Source organism: Stomoxys calcitrans, chromosome 4, assembly GCF_963082655.1.
Source record: "Stomoxys calcitrans chromosome 4, idStoCalc2.1, whole genome shotgun sequence".
NCBI classification, from domain to species: Eukaryota; Metazoa; Arthropoda; class Insecta; order Diptera; family Muscidae; genus Stomoxys; species Stomoxys calcitrans.
In genome coordinates this window covers 87,761,248-87,772,287 of record NC_081555.1, presented here as the reverse complement: position 1 = coordinate 87,772,287, position 11,040 = coordinate 87,761,248, and the positions used below count along the sequence as shown (strand labels likewise).

The 11,040-nt window shown below is 39.8% G+C and overlaps 1 protein-coding gene across 1 annotated transcript; it reads left to right on the top strand.

Moving 5' to 3' along the window:
* The first annotated feature begins 5,761 nt into the window (after positions 1-5,761).
* LOC106089669 (protein misato) lies at positions 5,762-8,104 on the top strand. The gene is made up of 4 exons (XM_013255595.2): positions 5,762-6,083; positions 6,155-6,238; positions 6,300-6,951; positions 7,022-8,104. Exons 1-4 carry the CDS (start codon positions 6,003-6,005, stop codon positions 7,933-7,935), a joined length of 1,731 nt encoding a protein of 576 aa, XP_013111049.2. The 5' UTR covers positions 5,762-6,002; the 3' UTR covers positions 7,936-8,104.
* The last annotated feature ends 2,936 nt before the right edge of the window (positions 8,105-11,040 follow it).

The following is an 11,040-nucleotide window of genomic DNA, read 5'->3' as shown; positions in this document are numbered from 1 at the left end:
CTACTCTCAAAAACTTAACTCTTGTCAGCGAAACTATAGCGTGACCGAAAAGGAATGTTTGGCTGCCGTGATGGCCGTGAAGAAATTCCGGCCTTATGTTGAGATGATGCCATTTACGGTAATTACGGATCACGCTAGTTTAAAATGGCTTATGAGTTTGAAGGACTTGAGTGGTAGATTGGCTAGGTGGTCTCTTCAGTTGCAGGTCTTCGATTTTGAGATCGTACACCGTAAGGGATCTGACAATATTGTTGCTGATATGCTATCTAGGTCTCCTATAGATGTGAACATAGAGGAGCTCACTAGAGAAGACTTCCTGGATTTTGAGACAGGTGAATTTGAAGGGGAAGAGTACCTGGCACTTATAGAGGACGTGATGAAGGACAATGATAGACTACCTGATATAAAAGTGAAAGATGGGCTGGTATTTAAGAAGACGGTATTTGAGCAAGAGTTGGATGAAGTTTTATGTTGGAAGTTATGGATACCGCCCGCGTTGACACATGTCATCATTGAAAAGGCACACAACGCCCATACCGCAGCTCATGGAGGCGTAGCGAAGACTTTGGAGAGGGTCAAGCGATTCTTTTATTGGCCAAGGATGTCTACCCAAGTCAGACAATTCATAAAAAATTGTCAAGTATGCCAGGAGACGAAGCCTAGCAATCGACATATGATGCCCGAGATGGGTCAGGAAGTACAGACTGATAGGCCATTCCAGAAGATATACATGGATTTTCTGGGGAAATATCCCCGCTCGAGGAACGGCAACGCATATATATTTATCGTTGTGGATCACTTCACCAAATTTACATTTTTGAAGGCGATGCGAGAAGCCACAACCGCAAATGTTGTAACCTTTTTGGCGAATGAGATATTTCATAAATTTGGTGTACCTGAAGTGATCCACAGCGATAACGGTGCGCAATTTACCTCGAGGAGTTTTCAGGATATGGTTCAGGCATACGGGATAACCCATATGAAGACCGCGGTATATTCACCTCAGTCGAACGCCTCAGAGCGGGTGAACCAATCTGTAATTTCGGCCATAAGGGCATATCTTGACGAGGATCACCGTGACTGGGACATGTATCTCTCGGAGATCGAATGTGCCCTCAGAACCTCAGTTCATTCGGCGACGGGCTTCACACCATTCTTCGCACTATTTGGTTTCCATATGTACACGAATGGCGCGGACTACAGATTGGCTCGAAGGCTCCGGTCATTGACGGATCACGAAATTCAAGGAATAGATGGAACGGCGAAGATGGAGGCGATAAGGGAGAAGATTAAGATAAATATGCATAATGCTTATCAGAGAAGTTCCGCTAGGTATAATCAGAGAGCTCGTGTGGTTAAATTTGTACCGGGGCAGGAGGTTTATAGGCGGAATGTGGTCTTATCCGATTTTTCGAAGAACAAAAATTCGAAATTTTGTAGGAAATTTCTTAAATGCCGTATAGTCAAGCCTGTAGGGAACCACATGTACGAACTGGAGACAATGCAGGGAAGGAAGATTGGCGTTTATCACGTTAAAGATATCAAAGTTTAGTGCAGTATAAATTTAGAGTCTGTGATTTATACCAGTGCAATATTAGGATAAGAATACAATTTTACTTCATTTTTGTTTGTGTTCGTTCTAATATTAAGTCTGAATTTATGGTGCAATACTTTTTGGTATCTGTGATATCGAGTACTTGTTGTTTTTTTTTGTTTCCATTATACATTCCTGTTTGATTATACACGCTTTTTAATTATACACCCCTTTTGATTATACACCCTTTTTAATTATACACCCCTCTTAATAATACACCGTTTCCGGTTATGCATTTTTTTTCATTATGAGCTATTTTTGAATGTAAACTATTTGTACTTCTTACACCCTTTCTGATTGTACTCAGCCCCCCCCCGACACGCTGTATGTGAATGTGTACCTTGCGGATACTATACCCCATTCAGACTGACTACTCCTATGGTATTTTGTATACTTTAGTTCAGATTTGTTTACGACTAGGAAATGTATGCATGCCGGCCGTACCTGGATAGATCCTGGATGGACTTTGGAGAGTATCCGAGTCAGGCGCATCTGGAACGAGAGAGAGACACACAGAGTGACCATTTTTTTTGTATGAGATTGGCATTTACTTCCCTAATATCCGTATACTCGGTACGGGACTCAGGTACCAAGGCCCGGCTTTATATCTCAGGGCATGGGTGTTCCCCACGTACGATAGGAGATTTTCTACTATATCGCTAGGTGATTATACCGCACACCCGCCCTGTAATCGTAGACTCTACAGCCCTGGTGTTTTGTTGCGGCGCCCGCCTAAGTCCGACCGTGGACAAGAAAAAAAGGAAAGAAAAAGAAAGAATTTTGCGTGGAAGGCCCTTTAGATGAGGCCTTCGCACCTGCGTGGCGGCCTCGTAACCACGATATTTCTCCAGCTCTCGATTGCTTTGCATGCTGGAGGATCTGCAGGGACCTTTGGACATATCGTATGGCTGGTCAGTGCCCACAAGAACCAACCATGTCAATTATATGCGTTTTGTGCAAAGCAACCCCCCTCATCTTTAATTGATAATGTTGCCGCTTGTATGAAGAAGAGGGGGAATTGCAATTTTTATTGGTAAGCTAACCCCCCTCCCCATTGTTAGTTTATCTTTCATTTGTATGTTGATGTTTGGAGGAGGGGAGGTTGCATGTGTTGATTTTTGTCTTGCAGTGTGGCGGGGAAGCCTCCTTTGGAGGAAGGTTTTTGTGTGATGTCCAGATGAATGATCCAAATGTTCTGGCGCATTGACTGTCTGTGAGAGATTCTTTGTGGAGAAAACTTTCCATTTAAAAATGTAAGGTCGCCCCCATGCTTATTTCTTACAGATAGCCATTCCGTCAGAACATCCCAAAAAGCCTGAAAAGAGAAGGGAAAAGAGATTAATAGCGTGGAATTTAATGGAAAATCGGAAAGGAATTTGAGAACGTGGTGTGTCCACCACAATGAAATGAACTTATGGTTTGTTGTTTTTGACATGTTGGCAGAATTGCCTGATTTGCGTTGCCAACTACCTCAGGGCTGGATAGATGACGGTAGTAGAAGTAGTGGAGAGGCATAGTGGCGCAATTCATTCATAAAGATATTTGTATAACAATAATAATTTTTTTTGAAGCGAAATGGATGAGTAAGATGACTAGTAGGTATGAGAAAAGGACGTATGAAGAAACATAGATGGCTCCGCGAGTAAAGTATGGCGTTTATTGGAAGTTTATTGGATGCATGAGCCTAGCGTCACTATAAAAGAGAGAGAAGTCTGCTTGGCGTTTCAAAGTGTTGTATTTCGCTGTGCTGTGCATAACCAAAGGTTCATTAAGGCGGTTATATATTTTGAAACAAGTGTATCAAATGTGCTAGTTAACGTGAATAAAAAGGTTGGATAGATTATATTTGGTTTTTTTATAGAAAGTATGACTTAATATTCGTTTTTTTGTTTTGAAACAGAAAAAGATCTATGTTTTTTTTTGTGTCCTAACCTTCCCCAGTATTTATATATGCTGCAAGATTTTATGAAAAGTAAGTGGCAGAAAGAGTGTATAGAATCATAAAATGTCAGATGTAATATGAGTATTAATAATTACTAGGTTCCAACACCTTCGTGGGAATAGAAATTTTGTCCACAGGTTGGTGCGTCGACAATAGAATCCTGCAGAAGGAAGGCGGGATTGCAAAAGAAAGGCAGCACAGCAAGACACGAATATCACAGCAACACATAAACGGAGATTGCCAGTAAAGTAAATGCTGAGGTTAAGGTAGGACAAATTTTTGTTCTTTATTTGATCGGTAGATCCAGCAAAGAATTTTTGACAATAAAAGGCGTTGCGGTAACCATCAAAATAATACAGTTCAAATAAGCATACAGTCCAATATAGTCGACATCGCCACCTATCGCCCACGGGCAGTGGACACCAGAAGCGAACAGGTCCCACATACATACATCTATTGCCCCCTTGTGGGATATCGAAGAGAACAGATTAATATACATAGGCCGGATGTGCACATGATTGCTACATTCCATTTATGCCCCAAAACCAATCAACCTTTGTGTCGTTTTATATTATTTATATTGTTTTTTTTTGTCTTATGTAGTAGCGTTTGATATTTTTTTTTATTTTTTTTTATCTGACTTTATATTATTTATATTACTATTTATTTAATTTAATTTTTTTGTTTTTTTTTATCTAGGCTTAATCTAACGTTTTTTTTTACAAAGTAGTTTTTTTTTGACAAAATATCGAATTTGTGATAGGGTCTACAAAGAAATTTCCATCAGAGTAAAGTAAAAGTTCCGGGTAGAAAAATAGAAACTGCCCCAAAACTAATCTAAGAGAGCTCCCTTAGTTAGGTTTACATTTATTTTTTTCTTGTTTTGTGCAAGCCTTGCAAAATAATAGGCAGGAAAACTTTGTAGGTCTTACTTCGTTATACACTGACTTTTGATTTGTTTTGTAACAATCGTGTTACATTTTTTCACCGAAACATTCGTTTTGAGATGATAGATTAGACAAACCATTTTTTTTATTTATACACTTGAAGATTAACGCAGGATCAGTTATTTTGAATCATTGCATGTTTAAAACAAATTAATGTTGTAGGTGTTAGTATTAGTAAAATTATAATAAATATGATTAATGTTTGAATTTGAAGGCGATGAGTGTAATGATGTGCTAAAAGGATCCCCTCGGGGCAGGTAAGTGCGGGATGGATGTTGTGAGGTAGGCGGGTTTATGGGGCCACCGAAATCGATGATCCGGGAACTGGTTGGCCATGGAAGGGAGGGCGACTGGGACAATCCATCTGGTCTCCAACCTATAGGAACGTGTAAATGATAGTAGAGTAACGTTAATGGATGTTCTGGGATTACTTTTTTTTTATTGGTACGTACCTCGGACGGAGATGACGGGATGGGACCACTCCTGGGATATACCGTGCTAGCCGATAGTTATTCTCCTGTCGCATAGGAGGCATCCGTAACATCTGATCGGTCCTTCGAACCGATATGGACTTGCCCGGCACTGCCATGGCAATATACGGAGTTAGGTATTGACTAATGGAGAAATGCACATAGCTATTACACCCCTGTAATGTGCAGAATAGAAGAAACGACATCAAAAGGGAAATTAACGCAGTGACGCCCACCGATTATAATCAAAGCTCCGGCAAATAAAAAAAAAACTAAGATTCGGGGTTCTCTTCAGTCCCGGCACTGACTTGAAGTATAAGGAGTAGAGCAACAGGGCGTGTCACTCGTAGGCTCTTTTCCATATCCAGTTAAATTTGGCGCATAGAACCGGCTTCCATGGAATTGGTTAATATAAGTCACATTTTAGTACCCTTGTCAACCATTCTAAAAAAAATTGGTTACAATTTTGTTACCTTATCTTGCAACAAACTGCTTGAAGGAATGTATTTTGCTCCATTTTTGTTCATAGTTGTGTCATTACTCTTTTAGGCACAGTAATGGTTCCTATTTTTATTTTTGTTGTTGTTGTAGCAGTGTGTAGTACACTGCGGCGGCAGCCCTTGCCGATGAAAGAATTCATGGGGTCAATTCGGTACGTACAACCGGCTGCCATGGGATTGATGGTTCCTATTGTCCTAAGCAGGAGTACCATATTCCTATTTTCTCATTTTTTTTCAATTGCCTTCAATACAAATTGATTTGAGGGGAAAAGTGAAACCGAATCACGGAACAAACCAGATATCAATGGATTTTGTTGGCCAAATCCTTTGTTTTCAGTTATGTTTGTATTTAAATTTCTTACGCCGGCTACTAATCACTCGTCGGCATTGGTCTCTTTAAGCATAACAAAACAGCTGTTCCCTCTACCAGCTCTTTGTTTACAAAAATAAAAGCATGGCAGCACTTAAACTCAACAAAAAGCTAGCAGTGCGTTTTGCTGCCTTCTTTCCTTTGAACTTGATTTAAATATAGTTTTGTACTCCTAACAAATGACGAATATCCGCGAATTACTAACCTTACAATTCGGAAATTATGCAAATTATGTGGGAGCCCATTGGTGGAATATACAAGTGAGTTATTGTAGTTAAAAAATTCCTAATTCCAAACAGATGTTTTCATATTGCCATTGATCTTTTGAAAGGAATCGGGATTTTCCTATGACAGCAGTGATGAACCATCAGAAATATGTCATGATATCTTATACAGACAAGGTGTAAATCATAATGTAAGTTCATATAGCAAACAATATCACCATCACTGGTTTTATATGGCTTACAATTACTTAGAGACAAACCACGTTTACGCCTCGTTTGCTTTTGGTTGATTTGGAGGGCTCTTTAAAGCATTTACCACGTGAGGGTGAGCTGTACGGCAACAGCCTTAAGAGAGACAGTCATCTAAACCTTTTACGAAGTAAAGATGCAAAAGAAGCTGCTGAAGAACCTGAAGCTGTTAAAAAATTAAAAGAAGACTTGGCCTGGCACTCATCTGAAGTTGAAATCGTAGCTCAAGAAGAGGCTAAAAAACATGAATTTCAAAGTGATCTGGACAATGCTTCCACTAGTGTTGAGGAAAAGGATTATAATTTGGCCGACAATGTGGATTCCTGGGTTGACTTTTTATATGGGCGTTATCATCCTCGCACCGTTCATGTTGTCAACGAGTTTCGCCATAATCCTGAAAGGCAAACGCTAGATACCAACACTTCCGGCGTACAATTATGGAAAACCGAACAATTTGAAGATGATTTTTGCGATCGCATACGCCAATATGTGGAGGAATGTGATTTTTTGCAAGGATTTCAAACCTTGTTCGATTCTTTTAATGGCTTCTCGGGTTTAGCCACTCAATGTATGGAACATTTGAATGATGAATATGGCAAAGCAAATTTGGCAGTTCCTATTTATTCGCCAAAAAATGTTTTATACGAAAATGCAGGTTAGTTTATTTCTTCTTCTCCTTTTATATGAAAATAATAAATATTTAATTTTTTGTATTATTCTTTAAGATGAACCAATGTCCGATTCCATAAGAGTTGTCAATAGTGCATTGGTTTTTAGCCAGCTTATTGAGCAAGCTTCTTTGTTCATACCACTGAGTACACAAGATCGTGTATGGCGTCAATTGGGTACTTCGCGCTTGTTTCCTTCCTTACACTACAGAAATGATAATCTCTATCAAACTTCAGCCATATTGGCATCGTATCTGGACACGATTTCCTTGCGTTATCGTCTTAAAGATGCACCTGGTTCGAATACCTTGGCTGGATTCTGTGGCGATATGAATAACTATGGACGTAAATTTGCCGCAGCTGCATTTTCTTTTCCATTTAATATGCAATACAATATGGATTTAATCGATTGCTTAGACAAATTTGAAGGACCTTTATTGTCTCAGCTGACACCTAATTGTAAAATTGGTAATGATTATGTGATACAGTCTCTTTGCGCTCGAGGTATACCCAATGACCGTTTGAAAAGGCCCCGAGAACAATGCAATAAGGATCAAATGCGTATGGCCGCCTATCGATGCGAAAGTGTGTCGGAAATGTTCCAGTTATATTTGCAGTGTGCTAATCATGCCAGCATGGCACATGTCACATCTATACAGAGTCCAATGCCAACACGGCTACCCTTCCCAGATGAAATATTCTCAGACAGTCTAACTACCTCAGGATTTGTACATCCAAATGAAAAGCGAAACATGCAACAAAAAATAAAATCAGTGCCTTGTGTCGCTTCCATACAATCGTCTAGCGAGTTGGGTGACACTCTGGAAACATTACATCGCGAAGCAAAACGTATTAAAATAGCAAAACTTCATCGTTTCAAAGCAGCTGGCTTGGAAGACGATGACTTTGCTGAAGTTTTGGAGAGCCTCTTGTTGTTTAAAGATAATTATGAGGATAACTTTGAATTATAGCCTCAAAGCAACATTCAAGATATACAAGATGGAAATGTGAGTTCCGTTAATGCTGGCAATGCATTCAAAAAACCAAGACTAAGTTTAAATTATTAAAATTTCTTACTTAATAAGAAGGAAAATGCATACAGTATTTGCTATGAACAAATTTAAAAGCATGTATTTTCTATCCTATAAATAGGGTTTGACAAGGCGATAGATTTACAAGCAACTTCTCTAAAATTGTATTTTCATGGAACGTTCGTCTCAGACCCAGATTCCGCTAGACGCATACCGTCTTAATCGCCGAAGACTCCTGAGAGGTTGATAGAAAAATATCTTAGCTCAAAGATCCCTGGAGATCGCCTGCGGCAGCAGCATGCATATAGTAAAGGCAAATCCACTGAAATGTCAAGGACTATACAATGGTAACATTTCTTAACATTGAAGGTGCTTTCAATAAAGTAAAACTGACGTCAATCATGAAGGAATTGGAGTTTTTAGGCATCAAATTTACCGTAAGAAAGCTTTTTATTAATTTACCTACTAAAAGGTGTATTAGAGCAGATTGGGATCTGTGAATTTAAAAAGATTGTTCAGCAGAGGAACTCCTCAAGGATTTGTACTGTCTCCTCTAATTTGGAATATAGCCAATAATAGTATATTATTGTCTCTGGAAAAAAAGGGTGTAAAAGTGATCGCGTATGTTGATGACGTGACAATTGCGGTTAGGGGAAGTTTCCAGTATTCTAAGAAATATACTTCAGGAAGCTCTTCGTGCAATAGCAAAGTGGGCTACCGAAAGTGGTCTAGGTGTAAATCCGTGCAAGACAAAAGCAATTTTTTTCAGCAGGGGATACAAGTTGCTATAGTGACACCTGTTTCCTTGAAAGGAGAGAATGTTTTTTGCTGGACAGGAAATTGAACTTCAAACCCAACATTTTGGAAAGGGCAAGAAAGGCAACTCTTGCCCTATACACCTGCATGAGAGCTATTGGCAAAAGCTGGGCGTTTAGACCGCGCATGTGGGCTTTGGAGTATTATCTAAAGATCTAGAATTGGTCATATCAAAAAGGTTACCCGACCACTGCAGTGTGTATCAAGCGGTGGTCCTTGTAATTAAGGAAGTGGTGGAATGGTTAATATACAATGTCATAACGACGATTAGCATAAATATCTTCTCAGACAGCCAGACAGCCATTTAATCCCTGGAGAACATATTTCTGAACAAAAAAACCGCCCTCGACTGTCGCAGACCTCTCAACGAGATGCCTGAACAGTTCAAAATTCATTTGTTCTGGGTGCCGGGCCACGGGTATCCCAGGGAATTGTAAAGCGGACAAGCTTGCGAGACTAGGAACTACATTACATATTCCAGTGAAACTGGAATATGTGGGTATGCCTCTAGTGACATGTAAGCTAAGTTTTCAGGACCAGGCCCGAAGGACAACGAATGATAGATGGTCACAAAGAGGATGCTGTGAGCATTCTAAAACTGTGTGGCCTAATCTAAACTTGAAGAGGTTTACCGCTTTGCTGGCACTGGCTAAAACCTACGTCTTCGTGATTGTGACCGTCATGACAGATCGCTGTCTAATCGGAAAACATGCTGACAGACTGAAGGTTGCCAGTAACGACTTTTGCAAAAGCTGTGAGGACATCGAAGAAGAAAAGCCTATAGAACACCTTCTGCGTGTGTGTCCCGCACTGGTAGTCAGAAAGAGTTCAACTTTAGGTTCTCATTTCTTTGAGAACCTATCTGATTTAGCGGATGTGAACATTCACAAGTTGTTGGGTTTTCTAAAGCGATCTGGATGGTTCAATGGAAGGAACTAGAAGGCGACTTCCTTCTTCTGTTCCTATGGTATCACAATGGACGAAAACGTGAGTCTGATAGCAGACTGCCTTTTAAAATTAACCTAACCTAGTCACAGAGTTCCTGGATCTGGATACTCAACAGAATCAAACAGACGAAAGATAGAACATAAGTTATTGCTACAACAACAACAACTTCCGGTAGGGGTAAGTGTTAGCACCACACAGGCTGAAACATTGAGCTCCAATTTTTGTAGAGCTGATTGCTGTCACGAGAAGCTCAGCTGCGAGCTACCGGGCGAGTTCACATATTGCGGATAGGGGAATGCTCTACACGGAGTAGGTGCAACGGCAGTCGCAGACAATCAACGGTATCGAGCGGAGAGTCTCAGTGAGAGGTCGGGCGGCACCGGCTCTTGCACAAATACTGAGTACCTATGATGCTCGATATGACAAAGTGAATTATTGGCCCCTTTAAATAACCAATGGCCTCCCTCTTCCCGAGACGATCGGTTCTTTGAACCGGAACGAGCTTGCTCACCTACAGGAGCTTGACGAGGATCGCCTCCTCCACATGAAAATGTGGCTACAACAACAACTACTTCTTCTACTACAAAACAAGTAAAAACGCAATAAGTTCGGCCATGCCGAGCTTTGGATACAATGATTTTTTAACAAAATACATTTTCGGCTGGATTTTGGTCTCTATCGGATAAAGATGATGGGGGGACCTAAACTACTCACCATTCTTAATATTGTCAGTTTTGAGAAATAACAGAAGCTCTTATGACATTCAACATGCCATATATATCGAAATATATTCTGATCTTGACCAGGTATCGGGGTACCTATTGTAAATCATTGTCCCATATTTCTGCAAAATTTGCTGAAACCTCAAATCAGCAAATCGGTTTATATGGCAGATATATTAATTATAGTACGATATTGACCATATTCGATCCGAATACCTTAGGGCATATAGATACTCATTTCTCATTGTTGAATGAAATCGGATTATAAATGCGGCTATATATAAGACCCTAAATCGGTAGATAGGTAGGTGAATATGGCAGGTATGGTTGCCCAAAAAGTAATTGCGGATTTTTCATATAGTCGGCGTTGACAAATTTTTTCACAGCTTGTGACTCTGTAATTGCATTCTTTCTTCTGTCAGTTATCAGCTGTTACTTTTAGCTTGCTTTAGAAAAAGTGTAAAAAAAGTATATTTGATTAAAGTCATTCAAAGTTTTATTAAAAATGCATTTACTTTCTTTTAAAAAATCCGCAATTACTTTTTGGGCAACCCAATAC

What these genes read in the sequence shown, in the direction of transcription:
- LOC106089669 (XM_013255595.2), top strand. Translation starts at nt 6,003, where the DNA reads ATGACGAATATCCGCGAATTACTAACCTTACAATTCGGAAATTATGCA. An exon ending in CCCATTGGTGGAATATACAA is followed by an intron (nt 6,084 to 6,154) that starts GTGAGTTATTGT and finishes ATCTTTTGAAAG; the next exon opens with GAATCGGGATTTTCCTATGA. An exon ending in GACAAGGTGTAAATCATAAT is followed by an intron (nt 6,239 to 6,299) that starts GTAAGTTCATAT and finishes ACAATTACTTAG; the next exon opens with AGACAAACCACGTTTACGCC.